This window comes from Crinia signifera, chromosome 8 (genome assembly GCF_055691185.1).
Source record: "Crinia signifera chromosome 8, ASM5569118v1, whole genome shotgun sequence".
Lineage (NCBI taxonomy): Eukaryota > Metazoa > Chordata > Amphibia > Anura > Myobatrachidae > Crinia > Crinia signifera.
In genome coordinates, this window is record NC_139224.1 from 82,599,873 (window position 1) to 82,616,703 (window position 16,831).

Sequence of the window (16,831 nt, forward strand, 5' to 3'; positions counted from 1 at the left end):
ATGGTAGAACTTTCAGGTTGGTTTGCAAAAGCATGTGCAGAGTTACATTTGGGTGAGTTATTTTGTTTCTGTGCAGAGTAAATGTTGGCTGCTTAATTTTTACAATGCAGCTCAACAAGGGTGACATTGACAAAAGCATATCACAAGCAAAAGTCAATATGGAAAAGATTGACACATGAAATGGTCAACATCAGTTTGTCAAGTTTTTTTGGTGTCAGTGTCGGCTCCTGAGCACATGGACCACCAATTACTGTGGAAACTCGCTTCACACCCCTAACACAGCACACAGCACAATTTACCATTCCCAATAACAGTCCAAGTGGATGGTAAAGTATGACGAAGTTTAAAAAATGAAAAAAATTCCCCAAAACTCATATCGACCATTTTATAAGATATTTTGGTGTCTACCTATTAAATATCAGCGAAGACATTGTCTGTCTGCGATGCAGAAACGATTGTGTTTGTGTAGTAGGCAGGGTCGGTGTAAGGTTCCACAGGGAGTGACTTTTTAGAATAATTCTTAGAAACATTCTTTCTGCCTGTATAGCCCTGTGTAACACTAAAAAATCTGAATAATAAAATATACAACAATGTATTAAAAATGCATAATCAAGATATATATGGGCAGTACGGATGGTGTAATGGTTAGCATTACTGCCCCACAGCGCTGAGGTCATGAATTTGATTCCCACCATGGCTCTAACTGTGCGGAGTTTGTATATTCTCCCCGTACTTGCGTGGGTTCCTCCGGGCACTCCGGTTTCCTCCCACAATCCAAAAATATACTGGTAGGTTAATTGGCTCACAAAAAATTAACCCTAGAATGTTTGTGTGCATGTACTTGTGGTAGGGAATATAGATTGTAAGCTCCACTGGGGCAGGGACTGATGTGAATGTTCAAATATTCTCTGTAAAGCGCTGCGGAATCTGTGTGCGCTATATAAGAAACTGCTAATAAATAAATAATAAATATCTGTTCTCAGTCCAGTGTTTGATAAAGCTGATATTTGCTTATTCTACAGATAGAACACACAGCCATGGAAGACATCGATACTCACAGCGTTGAAGAGGAAACTGATTTTGATGGATCAGCTACACACACAGGTAAAAAAACAAAATACACAAGGTATTGCAATTCTCATACACCAACTGAATTTCCTTTTAGATGATTATACATTGTTTTTTTTTATTTCACCTATAATCAAACTGACAAACAGTCTGATTCTTCTGCCACTGTAAGGTCCCGTTATCTGCGCTACACATATATCGATTTTTAGTTTCTTAAGTTTGTGATTGTCTATCACACCACACTGAATTTGAATATGTCTGCCTACAAGGAGGATGAGGTTCTCACAATAAACCATATGTAATATGGCCAGATTATGAAGAATGCACAATATTGAGACCTTTTGGCCAATGTCTTTTGTAAAGAGTAACCAACCAGATGGTCAAAGTCTAGCCTTTTTGGGTGCTTATTGGCCATTTAATTGGTGTTTGGTCAAAACATTCATGCCGATGTACTGAACTACACAATAAAACAGTTGATCACCCGAATATTGGCAAAAACAATTATGCCCTACTCTTGCAGAATTTTATGGGATCTGTTGACCACTCATGGCAGGCATCTTGCACTGCATGGTGTATTGAAGCTAGATGTATGAGAACATATCTGTTCTAAATAAAAAGGGTTGTGTATGAGGTTATACAAAATACATAAAAGGAAGACTATTTATAGACACAGATTATTTTTTCATTGCTATTGGAGTAGTGCAGTTTTCCACCATCTATTTTGCTTTGTGTGTTGAAATATTTAACTGACCTAAGAGGGGTTGATAATGGCACACAAATAAGAGGCTCCTGTTTTGTGGGGTGCTGCAAGGCCACATAAGCTGGGAAACACTTAAATCACATTGGAGAAAAACATTTACCATGGAAATAAAGACCAGCCATTTGGCCCCTCACTATTCTGTAAACAGATACAAGTATGTAATATCAATCTGATTTACTGTAATTATCATCAATACAGTAGTAGTAGCAGCAGTAGTAGTAGTAGTAGTAACAGTATAATGGGTGAAATATGGAAACATTATAATAAGCGCTGGGGTAGATGTGATAGTAGGGTGTGGTTATTGGTAATTTCTGTAGGTATTTCTCTATTTTTGGGAAATGTTATACTGTACATCAGGGATAGCCAAACCTGTCCTCATGATCTACCAACAGTTTGTTGTTCAGGCAACCTGTGGATCTATAGTAGGAATGAATGCGGCATGTTTTAAAATGTGACAGTTAGTAATGACTACAGTTGTGGACCAGCTGGGTGATTTGGATAACGTGGACCGTTGGTAGATCTTGAGGACTGTTTTGGCCAGCCGTGCAGAACATTTTTTTTTAATGATCCGCCTCTTTTATAAAAAATATTAAATGTATGTGTATATGACGTCATATTGATACATTTAGGATGTAAATACTCTTCATTATTTCTTGTTAAAGAAACTGATTTTTTTAAATTAAATATCTATTTACATTTATTCAATACAATATCAGTCTTTTCTTATAACATTATTACAGCACAGAGAATTTTTAAATATTTAATCTGTATTTTAATCAATCTAATTTTAACATAAGTGTGGTTAAGATATTTATTATTTGTTGCTGTATTTGACATTGCTTATATATACACAGGTCCTAAAGGTGTCATACATGACTGGAGAAAGTTCAAGCTCGTAAGTGAAGACCAAGAAGTACAAGCTGCCAGCAAAAAGGAAATCTTCCGGCAAATGTCTTCTCCGTACAAATCAATAAGCAAAGAGGAAAAGGATACAAGAGAAAAATTTACTCGTAAGGTAACAGCATTTCAATGGCAAGTTACAGTTTATTGAGGTTTGGGGCATTTTTTACAAATACAAAGACAAGAGATTTGGCTGTTTCCAGAGTTACTACCAAGTAATACAATTGTGTGAATAATGTATTATTCAAAATTCCATTATGGTAAAAGGTAAGTTAAAGATGTGGGTGTACCCATGTAAATGAAATGGATACAGAGCATATATTATATGCTTGTGGTGATTAGGGAGATATACAAAGGGAGAAATCTTCAGACATAAACACACACACACAGTCTTCCTCTCTAATTGGAGAAGAATTCCTAACGCCCCTTCACACTACTCCATCTCCAGCAATATCGGTAGCTTTGGGTACCTGGTGAGGTGCCAGCATCGGCTAGTGTATACACACTTGCCGAAGCCAGCAAGGGGGGCGGTCCCATTTTTAGAACAAATTTGTCCTGCGATCAGATCTGAATAAGGCCCAGTATCCCTGTAGAGGTTAAAGAATGCAAGTATCTGAGAGACTGCAATGTTGGTGTTTATTATCATCTCCCAAATGACATTATGAATGCCTTATATATTTAAACAAAATTTGGAATGCAGCTGATAGATCTGTTTTGTCCTTACAGATGAGCATGCAAGAATATGAACTAATCCATGACAAAGAGGATGAGAATTGCCTGCAAAAATACCGTAAACAGTGTATGCAGGACATGCACCAGAGGTTGAGTTTTGGTCCTAAATATGGGTACCTACGTGAGCTCAAAAGTGGGGATGAATTTTTAGAAGCAATAGAAAAAGAAGGAAAGAGCACTACAGTTATTGTTCATATTTTTGCTGATGAGATCAAGGCTTGCGAGGCACTAAATAATTGTTTAACTTGTCTTGCGTTAGAGTATCCAACAGTCAAGTTCTGCAAAATTAAGTCAGCAGACACAGGAGCAGGGGAACGGTTCTCCAGGGAAGTTCTCCCAACCATATTGGTCTATAAGGCGGGTGAACTCATTAGCAATTTCATCAATGTTACAGAAAATTTAAATGAGGAGTTCTTTGCTGGGGACGTGGAGTCCTTTTTTAATGAATATGGGCTTTTGCCTGAGAAAGAAACCCAGGGCATAGCATGCGATGATGGAGAAGGAGATATCGAATAGACGTAAAATAGAAACCTATCCCAATAGCATACCTTCATATTATTAGGATTTTTTTAATATTTGTTTTGCTCACTGGAGTACCAGAAGGTGGTCTGAAGCATGCTTATGGTTATGTTAACCAAAGTAAACAGGCTTCCCTTATAGATTTACATTTTATTGTAATGATTAGGCTCAGTGACTGAAGAGACCATTTTAGAATCATGTACAGTATGTATGTATCTACATATCCCAGCATGGACATAATAAAATAGCATTCTGTTATATTGATGTGTAACATCTAGTATAGAATGTCTTTTCTCCATGACTTTCTAGAATGTTTCATTCATTTACATACTGTATCATTGCTATGAACTTCGTCATTCCTAAAGATGTCATAGAGTTTAATTAACAAGTTCTGTGAAATATTTTCGGTCACAATGTGATCACATTAAGAAAAACTTCATGTGAAAAAACTAACATTTCTAATAAGGAGTACCTGTATTACAACATGGCAACCATCAGATTGTGTGCTCCAGTTTGGTCACAGGTTTTACACAGATAATCATTAGCTTACTACTGACAACAAAGTTGCATTCAATGACAAAAGAAATTAACTTTATCATAAATATTGCTGAGTACAGCATGTCCTAAAATAAAACACATCAAAATTATAAAAATGGTATTATGATGTACATCTCACGAAAACACCTTCCTTTATACCTATTTCCAAAATAAATCTTAGTAGCTGCGGCTGAGTAAGTCCTGGGCTACGCGGCGCCTGCAATGAGTTGTACCCAGTTTAAAAATCATTAATGGGTATCACGATGGGTTTTGTACATTTTCGCATGGCTGCAAATGGATGTGTAGCTGTACACATACATTTGCACAGCGTGAACATTAATTGGCAAGGTAGGATTTCACTCTAGGTGGCTTAACTGAATGCTGGCCGCTGCGAATTCACAGCAGTGCATTCAGGCCTGAATCAGGCCCTTTGTCCTAACAAAGCAGCAGGCAGGATTTGGCAGGCACAATATTCAGTTGGTAGGTCAACCCCATATGGTCAACATACTTTCTGTAGACAAGTACAAAAATCGGCGACTTGGTCAATAGGTCAAAATGCAAAAGGTTGACGATACTCGAGATCAATAGATACAACAGGCCAACAGGACAATGATCACAAAATGTTTGTTTTTGTATCCTTTACCATCCACATGGGCCTTGATTGCGAATAGTAACCTTTGCTGAGTGCAGCGATAGCAGAATGAGGAACCTTTTTCTGAAGCATGGCGAGCAAAGCGGTACACTCATTTTAAATGCTTGTTTAAATGTGGTTTATTGTTGCAGATAACACCCAATAAAACAACAACAAAAAACTTCCATTCAGTCGAGTGCAGAGGAAATATAGATTCAAATGTGAATATGGTAATTGCGTTTATAGTCCATGCGTACTGTATCAATCACAAGGAATGAAATCTTATTGGAATACTAGTATAAAAGTATACTAAATGGGGATACAGGGAATGACCTAGTGAGCGGCAACTTATCAAAATCGCAGCATTTTAAGCGATTTTTGTGGTTACGTTTGAATCAGCGATTATTTACAGACAACCTCGCATGTTGTGTTGGAAAACAATAAGCACACTTATGATATTAGTATCATGTTACACTAAACCTCCAAAATTTAATTTCATGTATTACAAGAGACATACAATGTAACAAGGTGATGCACACTTGTAAATCTAAAGGGGCCTACATATGGGGAGATATTTCTTACAAATTGATATAGGCGCATTTTCTAAGCAAACTCGTCAGATCGCTTAGAAAATGCACTAAAATCACCCTGTGTGTAGGCCCCATTAATATCACTTTTTGATGTCTGTTGGTTTAACAATTAACTGTTATTAAAAGTGCACAGTGCAGATACCTGAACGTACAGTAGGAAAAAAAAAAATTATAGTCATATTTTTAAACAAGCAGATGAAAAGGACATGTTTATACTGATGGCTTATTTTTGTTTAATTGATCAGTGACATGATATGTGATGGACATTTTAAAGAGTGATGTGTGATCAGCAACCTTTAAATGTATCTCAGACCAAATAGAGATGTCCTGATACTGTAATAGTTTTTGTTTATTAACTAACAATTAATTAATAGTTATATGCAACTTTCTTTGCAGCAAATTCAAATCTATCCATTCACTGTGTTCCCTTAGTAAGGCTATGGTTATCGCTGTATGTTTGCTGACTTTAGAAATTCATCAACATTGACTTTATTTTTGTTCTTAAAATTATTATAATACATTTATATTATTATTCTCAGACATTCTTAATTCCAGAGTTACAGTTCTTAATAATGGTTACAAACTGTATAGCCTAAGAATAGTATAATAAACATTATGTTAACACTATGTCTGTCTCTTCCATTTCTTTCTAATGTATAGTAATTCATAGTGATTACAAGGAGAGCATTACCGGTTCACCACAAAGGGCCTGATGGTGAGGCAAGGTTTTGCATAGTAAATTGTGAAAGTAGCATTTTTTTGGGTGGTACTGATAACAGGTGTGGGTAATGATATACACACAGCAGTGTGTCACTTCTACACATCATGCCCACTGCAGTGCCGCTTACACACATAATGCACCTTGTAATGCCACTTACACACTTAGGGCCTTATTCTAGTTCACTCTTAGAGGCAAATTCTTTCTTTGCTGGACAAAACCATGTACACTGCAGGTGGGGCAGATGTAACATGTGCAGAGAGAATTAGATTTGGTGGGGTTTTTCTTCAAAGTGAGATCTATATTGCAGTGTAAAAAGAAAGCAGTCGGTATTTTCCCTGAACAGAAACAAAATTACTCACCCAAACCTAAATCTCTCTGTACATGTTACATCTGCCCCTCTGCAGTGCACATGGTTTTGTCCAGCTAAGAAGGAATTTGCCTCAAAGAGTGAACTAGAATAACGTCCATAATGCCTAGCTAGTGCTGCTTAAACATAATGGCCCTAGCAGGACTTACCGCCTTACATGCTCCTTGACAGGTATTATATTCTTCTTGCCAGGTGTTGCAAAGGATTTCTTGCTCATTGTCTCTGGGTTGCATGCTCAATGCTAGGGTGTAGGTGCACACAGCACATCAGGGCTCTCGGAATCCGGCACTTCCAGGCAGCACCGTGCGTGCTCAACTCCCCAAACAACAGATGCTAGAGATCCAATAGGACCTCTAGCATCTCTCTCCTCCAAGGGGGTGCAGGGTCTCTGTACCATCCGACTTTCACCACTGCATACAGTGCATGTGCAGAAACAAATTTACACATTTTTTTTTTTTAAAGCAGCTTTACTTGACCTGTCTTTCCATTAAATGGGGCATTTCAGGGCATGAACAGAGTGGCTATGTGTGCTACTCAGATTCAAGAGCTTTTTTTTTTTTTTTATCCAAATAAAAAATAAATAAAATAAAAGAAATCCCAAAATAACAGCAATGACATAAAAATAGTTATATAGAAAAGAACATTTCTTCAAGGTTCTCCTAATGAGTGCCCACTTTTCCTGAATGGATGCATAAGAAACTTTTTATGTGTTTTTATGAATTAAAGTAAGATTCTTAGTACCAAGCAGACTAAATGGTACTTGTGTATTATCACGGCGCCCGTCGCATCGCATACCACTAAATAAGGTATGTGATGGACCCGATTTGAGGCTTTTCCCGGGATGAGTGTACAATTTTAATATTGCGTCGCATCGCATGCCATTATAATGGCATGCGATGCGGTTTCAATGTTAAATGCCCACCCAGACCCGATTTTTTATTGTATCCCCACCCTGATAGGTAATGACAATGTTAAATGCCCCCCATTGTTAACGCCACCCAAGTGGAGTTGATTTTATAAATTGGGGTGAGCGCAGAGAGCCACCGAGCCCGAAGCGTGGCGAGCCCCACGAGGGGACGTGCATTACTTCACAAATATTACGCGTGCGCTCGCCATGCTTCGGGCTCGGTGGCTCGCTGCGCTCGCCACACTATATATGCCTCCATTCAATTTTTGGGTGAAGAAAATGGCTTTTTTCGCATTATTAGCACAATGTTTGCTATCAGGCCATGAAAGACGTATTAAAGACATTTCCATTTGCAGGTGATAACACGTGTTGTCACAGCTCTGAAGGGCTGCCTGTGGAACCTGAATCATAATCCCCATTAAGTTCCGGCATTGGGGCTAATAGGATCACAGTGAATTGCTACTGCTAATAGGATATGCCCCATAGCAAGAAAGTAATCAGAAAGTAAAAATACATATCAGTTGTTATTACTGGTCATATTTATTTTAACCCCTTCCTGACAGAGCCAGTTTTTGCGTTCCTGTTTTTTCGTGACACATTGTACTTCAAATTAGTGGTAAATTTGGGTCGATACAGTCTGTGTTTTTTTGTGAAAAATACCAAAATGTCGTGAAAAAATGGAAAATTTAGCAATTTGCAAAATGTTAAATTTTCTGCTTGTGAGACAAATAATCATACCACTCAAAATAGTTAATAACTAACATAGACCATATGTCTACTTTATGTTGACATCATTATTTCAACTTCCTTTTCATTTTTTTGGACACTAGGAGGCTTACAATATGAATAGCAAATTCTCAAATTTTCAAGAAAATTTCAAACACTGATTTTTTTAGGGACCAGTTCAGTTCTGATGTGACTTTGAGGGACTTGTATGTGAGACACCCCCATAAATGATACCATTTCAAAAACTGCACCCCTCACAGTATTCAAAACAGCATTTTGGAAGTTTGTTAACCCTTTAGGTGTTTCACAGGAATTAAAACAAAGTGTAGGTGAAATTTCAAAATTTCATTTTTTTTGCAGATTTGCAATTTTAATACATTTTTCTAAGGAACACAGTACATTTTACTAGAGAAATGTGACTAAAAATTGATTCCCCCAATTCTTTTGTTTTCATAAATATCCTATATGTGGCCCTAGTGTGCACGTTGACCAAACCACAGGCTTCATAATAGAAGGAGCACCTACTTGATTTTGGAGCCTCCTTTTTATGAGATTATTTTTTAGGCACCATGTAGGTTTCTAGGCACCATAAGATGCTAAAAGTTAGGAACCCCCCCACAAGTGACCCCATTTTGCAAACTACACCCCTCAGGGAATTCATCTAGGGGTATAGTGTACATTTCAAACCCCCAGGGGTTTCACCAATTGTGGTACAACTGGGCAGTGAAAATGAAAAATTAAATTTTTTACACAAAAATGCAGTTCTGGCTCAAAATTTTTCATTTTCAGAAGGTATGAAGGAGAAAAAGCACCCCAAAATCTGTGCCCCAATTTCTCCCGAGTACGGCAATGCCTCACATGTGACCAAAAAATACCATTTGGGTGCATGGCAGGACTCAGAAAGGAAGGAGTGATTTTTGGATTTTGCAGCTCAGATTCTGGTGGAATGTTGGTGGGTGCTATGTCGCATTAGCAAGACCCCCCAAGCACCAATACAGTGGAACCCCCCCACAAGTGACCCCATTTTGCAAACTACACCCCTCAGGGAATTCATCTAGGGGTATAGTGTACATTTCAAACCCCCAGGGGTTTCACCAATTTTGATACAACTGGGCAGTGAAAATGAAAAATTACATTTTTTTACACAAAAATGCAGTTCTGGCTCAAAATTTTTCATTTTCACAAGGAATGAAGGAGACAAAGCACCCCAAAATCTGTGCCCCAATTTCTCCCGAGTATGGCAATGCCTCATATGTGACCAAAAAATACCAGTTGGGTGCACGGCAGGACTCAGAAGGGAAGGAGTGATTTTTGGTGGTGGAATGTTGGTGGGTGCTATGTGGCATTAGCAAGACCCCCCAAGCACCAATACAGTGGAACCCCCCCACAAGTGACCCCATTTTGCAAACTACACCCCTCAGGGAATTCATCTAGGGGTATAGTGTACATTTCAAACCCCCAGGGGTTTCACCAATTTTGATACAACTGGGCAGTGAAAATGAAAAATTACATTTTTTTACACAAAAATGCAGTTCTGGCTCAAAATTTTTCATTTTCAGAAGGTATGAAGGAGAAAAAGCACCCCAAAATCTGTGCCCCAATTTCTCCCGAGTACGGCAATGCCTCACATGTGACCAAAAAATACCAGTTGGGTGCATGGCAGGACTCAGAAGGGAAGGAGTGATTTTTGGATTTTGCAGCTCAGATTCTGGTGGAATTTTGGTGGGTGCTATGTCGCATTAGCAAGACCCCCCAAGCACCAATACAGTGGAACACCCCCACAAGTGACCCCATTTTGCAAACTACACCCCTCAGGGAATTCATCTAGGGGTATAGTGTACATTTCAAACCCCCAGGGGTTTCACCAATTTTGATACAACTGGTGAGTGAAAATGAAAAATTAAATTTTTTTACACAAAAATGCAGTTCTGGCTCAAAATTTTTCATTTTCAGAAGGTATGAAGGAGAAAAAGCACCCCAAAATCTGTGCCCCAATTTCTCCCGAGTACGGCAATGCCTCACATGTGACCAAAAAATACCAGTTGGGTGCATGGCAGGACTCAGAAGGGAAGGAGTGATTTTTGGATTTTGCAGCTCAGATTCTGGTGGAATTTTGGTGGGTGCTATGTCGCATTAGCAAGACCCCCCAAGCACCAATACAGTGGAACCCCCCCACAAGTGACCCCATTTTGCAAACTACACCCCTCAGGGAATTTATCTAGGGGTATAGTGTACATTTCAAACCCCCAGGGGTTTCACCAATTTTGATACAACTGGTGAGTGAAAATGAAAAATTACATTTTTTACACAAAAATGCAGTTCTGGCTCAAAATTTTTCATTTTCACAAGGAATGAAGGAGACAAAGCACCCCAAAATCTGTGCCCCAATTTCTCCCGAGTACGGCAATGCCTCACATGTGACCAAAAAATACCATTTGGGTGCATGGCAGGACTCAGAAAGGAAGGAGTGATTTTTGGATTTTGCAGCTCAGATTCTGGTGGAATGTTGGTGGGTGCTATGTTGCATTAGCAAGACCCCCCAAGCACCAATACAGTGGAACCCCCCCACAAGTGACCCCATTTTGCAAACTACACCCCTCAGGGAATTCATCTAGGGGTATAGTGTACATTTCAAACCCCCAGGGGTTTCACCAATTTTGATACAACTGGGCAGTGAAAATGAAAAATTACATTTTTTTACACAAAAATGCAGTTCTGGCTCAAAATTTTTCATTTTCACAAGGAATGAAGGAGACAAAGCACCCCAAAATCTGTGCCCCAATTTCTCCCGAGTATGGCAATGCCTCATATGTGACCAAAAAATACCAGTTGGGTGCATGGCAGGACTCAGAAGGGAAGGAGTGATTTTTGGTGGTGGAATGTTGGTGGGTGCTATGTCGCATTAGCAAGACCCCCAAAGCACCAATACAGTGGAACCCCCCCACAAGTGACCCCATTTTGCAAACTACACCCCTCAGGGAATTCATCTAGGGGTATAGTGTACATTTCAAACCCCCAGGGGTTTCACCAATTTTGATACAACTGGTGAGTGAAAATGAAAAATTATATTTTTTTACACAAAAATGCAGTTCTGGCTCAAAATTTTTAATTTTCAGAAGGTATGAAGGAGAAAAAGCACCCCTAAATCTGTGCCCCAATTTCTCCCGAGTACGGCAATGCCTCATGTGTGACCAAAAAGTGTCAGGACTCAGAAGGGAAGGAGTGATATTTGGATTTTGCAGCACAAATTCTGGTGGAATGTTGGTGGGTGCTATGTCGCATTAGCAAGACCCCCCAAGCACCAATACAGTGGAACCCCCCCACAAGTGACCCCATTTTGCAAACTACACCCCTCAGGGAATTCATCTAGGGGTATAGTGTACATTTCAAACCCCCAGGGGTTTCACCAATTTTGATACAACTGGGCAGTGAAAATGAAAAATTACATTTTTTTACACAAAAATGCAGTTCTGGCTCAAAATTTTTCATTTTCAGAAGGTATGAAGGAGAAAAAGCACCCCAAAATCTGTGCCCCAATTTCTCCCGAGTACGGCAATGCCTCATGTGTGACCAAAAAGTGTCAGGACTCAGAAGGGAAGGAGTGATATTTGGATTTTGCAGCACAAATTCTGGTGGAATGTTGGTGGGTGCTATGTCGCATTAGCAAGACCCCCCAAGCACCAATACAGTGGAACCCCCCCACAAGTGACCCCATTTTGCAAACTACACCCCTCAGGGAATTCATCTAGGGGTATAGTGTACATTTCAAACCCCCAGGGGTTTCACCAATTTTGATACAACTGGGCAGTGAAAATGAAAAATTACATTTTTTTACACAAAAATGCAGTTCTGGCTCAAAATTTTTCATTTTCAGAAGGTATGAAGGAGAAAAAGCACTGTACGGCTTCAGTACCTGCTCTGAAAGATCCACTCCGCCCATGTACCTATTGTAATCCAGGATACAATTAGGTTTGGAGGTGTGGGTACTGGTACCTCGTACAGAGACGGAGGTGGTACTGTCTCCGTGAATTGTTGTCAGTATAAGGACATCCCTCTTGTCCTTATATTTGACCAACAACATATTTTCGGTGCATATTCCCCTGCTTTCACCCCTTCTCATTACTTGGGCAATGTGCGTTTTTGGGAGGCCTCTTTGGTTCTTGCGCACAGTACCGCAAGCTGCTGTACCTCTTGAACCAAGGGCCTTAAACAGGGGGATGCTGGTGTAAAAGTTATCCACATAGAGGTGATAACCTTTATCCAGGAAGGGGTGCACTAAATCCCAGACAATTTTTCCACTAACACCTACGAGGGAGGGGGGGCATTCTGGCGGTTCAATTCTTGAATCCTTCCCTTCATATACCCTAAACCTGTGGGTGTACCCTGAGGTGCTTTCACACAGCTTATACATTTTTATGCCATACCTTGCCCTCTTACTGGGAAGGTACTGGCGGAATTTAACCCTTCCTTTAAAATGTATAAGGGACTCGTCTATGCAAATGAATTTATCTGGGATGTACATCTCTTCAAATTTGGCACTGAAATGATCAATGACCGGCCTGACTTTGAATAGCCGGTCAAAGGTGGGATCATCTCTGGGTGGGCACTGTGCATTATCGTTGTAATGCAAAAATTTAAGGATCGTCTCAAATCGAGCTCGGGGCATGGCCATACGGTAAAATGGGGTGCTGTACAGAACATCTGTACTCCAATATTGCCTAATTTCTGGCTTTTTTACTATGCCCATATGAAACACCAGACCCCAAAACGTCATCATCTCTACTGCATCTACAGGGGTCCACCTAGCAAATGATGACGTGGGGTTTTGAGCAATAAACTGCTGGGCATATAAATTAGTTTGATCCACAATTAAATTTATAAAATCATCAGAGAAAAATAATTTGAAAAAGTCAATTTCTCTGAGACCTGTGGAATCAAATTGGATTCCTGGGATGGCCAAAAACTCAGGAACCTGGGGCTCAAAATTGTCTGGTGGTGGGGTCCATACGAGATCAATTATTGGTGGGGGGGGTCTCAGCTGCTCTACGGGGGCGTCTTTGAGGGGGTCCCTCATCACTAGAGGAGGAAGATGAGGTTAAGATGAATCCTTCAAATTCCCCGCTTGCCTCACTGGCTGTGTCAGAATCAGAGGCAAGCACGGCATATGCCTCCTCCGCTGAATACATTCTTCTGGATGACTGGGATGACATTTGGGATGACATTTGGGATGCCATTTTTATTTTTGTGTTACTGGTAGTGAAATGTTTCAACACGTGTATAGTGTAGGGGGGGGGTACAAACTTTATTTCAACCCGGGGGGTATGTAGTGTGTAGTGTGTAGTGTGTATGTAGTGTAGAAAAAAAAAATACTTTATACAGGAATTTGAACCCAATTAAAAAAAAAAAAAATTGAAGGGGTTAAAAAAAAAAAAAAAAGGCCCTGCGCCAAAAATTGAGCACAGATGTTGGTCAGTAACGTCCGTCACTGAACAGCGCTCAAAGGCAACAGGAATTTGATCAAAAAAAAAAAAAATAGATCAACCCTGTGCCGAAAAAGATGATCAGTGATGTACGTCACTGATCAGCGCACAGTGGCCACAGGACACCCACAAAATCACAGTGTGTGTAAAAAAAAAATTAAAAAAAGACCCACAGCAGCCTCAAAAAAAAAAAAAGGTGATCAGTGATGCAACACTGATTACCAGTGAGGGGCAGCAGGTGCACAACCTTTGGTGCAACTGACAGTGCAACTGGCAGCAACTGACAGGTATATATATAAAAAAAAAACCTCTGCGCCCCCAAAAAGTTGCTGATCACCTCAGATATAGTGATCAGCACAAAAGGCGGGGGTAGCAGACACAAAATATACACTCTCTATCACTCTCTGTCACTATCTCTCTCTATCTCTCTCTATCTCTCTCTATCTCTCACTATCTATCACTATCTATCACTATCTATCACACTGCAGCAGCAGCACTGACCGTTATATGTATAAAAAAAAAACCTGCACCCCCAAAAAAGGGGGGTAGCAGACACAAAATATACACTCTCTATCACTCTCTGTCACTATCTCTCTCTATCTCTCACTATCTATCACTATCTATCACTATGACACTGCAGCAGCAGCACTGACAGTTATATATATAAAAAAAAAACCTGCACCCCCAAAAAGGGGGGGTAGCAGACACAAATCTCTCTATCTCTCACTATCTCTCACTATCTATCACTATCTCTCACTATCTATCACTATCTATCACTATGACACTGCAGCAGCAGCAGTGACAGTTATTTATATATAAAAAACCCCTGCACCCCCAAAAAGGGGGGGTAGCAGACACAAAATATAGCTCTCTCTGTCACTATCTCTCTATCTCTCTCTCTATCTCTCTATCACACTGCAGCAGCAGCAGGAAGTCCCAAGAAGTCAGATCCAGGAAGCGTCCAGCACGCTACAAGCAGTGATCAAGTGATCAGGTAAGGTATTTGCAAGGATCAGGTAAGTATTAGCAAGGATCAGGTCAGTATCACGGCAGATAGGCACGGTGACCGCTCTGCACGCTATTCCAGACCGGAATGGCGTCTGCAGCGCAGTCACCGGTAGTTTAAATGTCGCGCCTTGGCTGTGATTGGTCCGTGGGTCCCACGGACCAATCACAGCCTTGGGGGCAGGTGGGGTGAGGGTGGGGTGAGGTGTCATCGTCACCGATGACCCCCTCATGCCCCCTGACGCCCGGCGGTGATTGACACCTGTGTTACCGAGCGTCCGATTCGCTGGTAACACAGGAAAACGCTGTGAATGGCTGTTCACACTGAACAGCCAATCACAGCGATCGCCGACGGGGGGGCGACATCGCAGCCCCCCCTGGGCATGCAGGGACATGTCTGCTGTCAGGGACAGCAGACATCGTCCCTCTGTCACTGCGTCTCGAGACGCAGTGACAGTTTAAAGTCATGACGTACATTTATGCCATGTGTCGGGAAGTACATCCCGGCCATGACGTAAATGTACGTCAAATGTCGGGAAGGGGTTAAAGTCAGTTCATGGGACAACAAATATGTATCATTAATGTTATAATTATTAATGGGAAGAAAATGGTAATAAAACAATAGTGGTAAATGACAGACAAGCAAGCTTACAATGTATATGGAAATAGGCATTGATACTGTACACAAGGACAGTGCTACATATTGCATACACTGTACATGAAAAAAAAAAACCTTTATAAATGCTGCGTTTGCCCCTGGAATTGAGGGGGTTGCTGACTAAGGGCCTTATTTTGGTTCATTCTTTCTGACAAAATCCTTCTTAGATGGACAAAACCATGTGCACTGCAGGGGGGGCAGATGTAACATGTGCAGAGAGAATTAGATTTGGGTGAGTAATTTTGTTTCTGTGCAGGGAAAATACTGACTGCTTTATTTTTACACTGCAATATAGATCTCACTTTGAAGTAAAACCCCACCCAAATCTAATTCTCTCTGCACAAGTAACACCTGCCCCACCTGCAGTGCACATGGTTTTGCCCATCTAAGAAGGATTTTGTCAGAAAGAATGAACCAAAATAAGGCCCTAAGTGAATACAATTTAATTTAGAATTTTATCAAAATTAATCCTTGAAATAATGTAAGTGTTTAAAATCACTGCAGCTAGATGTCCTCATGCCAGTTACTAAATCCTAGAGGTTCATACTATTTCCGGCAAAGAAAATAAATGTTGCATTTTGATGAATTAATGAAAAGACATACCCGCTGTGTCTCATTTTATTTAATGGGTACTTTATATATTTATTTTTTTACAGTGAACTGAACACATTTAAATAATATTTAGTTTCTCTTGTAAAATATAGACCAAATCTCCATGTCCTCTTTAACCTCGAAGAATTTTTTTCTGTTGTAAATAGTTCCAGTAGCAAATTCTTCACTGCATTCCCTAATAATATGTGCTGCCTCCAACAGGACACAACTTTGCTCCATTCCAGACTCCACATTTTAAAAGTAGCCTTAGCACTTTGAATATCTGCATTTACCTTCAGTTACAATGAACATTATGTGGATGGTTCGTAGCCCTGTTCCTATCCTACAGAGCCTAGAAGCTACATATACTATACACTAGCTATATACAAATATAGATCAGGCTACTTTTTTACTAATTTTTTACTGTTTTTTTTTTGTTTGCAAAGTAGCAGATAAATTGAGGATGTTCACAAGAATATACAAGCACAGTATACATAGGTATTCATGAGTAACGTATGCACATGAAATAACACATGACTGTTTCTGGCACATGCTGTGCTTCTGGCACCACTGGGTTTGCTTATACTACTACACCATCTCACAAAGTGATGCCTATTACACAGTATTGGTCAAGGGAAA

At 40.0% G+C, this 16,831-nt stretch overlaps 1 protein-coding gene across 1 annotated transcript in view; it reads left to right on the top strand.

Annotated features, from left to right (window-relative positions):
- PDC (phosducin) overlaps positions 1-6,319 on the top strand; it is a 40,577-nt gene extending 34,258 nt beyond the window's left edge. Inside the window, exons 2-4 of the mRNA XM_083156749.1 lie at positions 1,023-1,104; positions 2,683-2,843; positions 3,455-6,319. Coding sequence (XP_083012875.1) covers positions 1,038-1,104; positions 2,683-2,843; positions 3,455-3,976 — 750 coding nt within the window. The 5' untranslated portion in view covers positions 1,023-1,037 and the 3' untranslated portion in view covers positions 3,977-6,319. The remainder of the gene's footprint in view (positions 1-1,022; positions 1,105-2,682; positions 2,844-3,454) is intronic.
- The last annotated feature ends 10,512 nt before the right edge of the window (positions 6,320-16,831 follow it).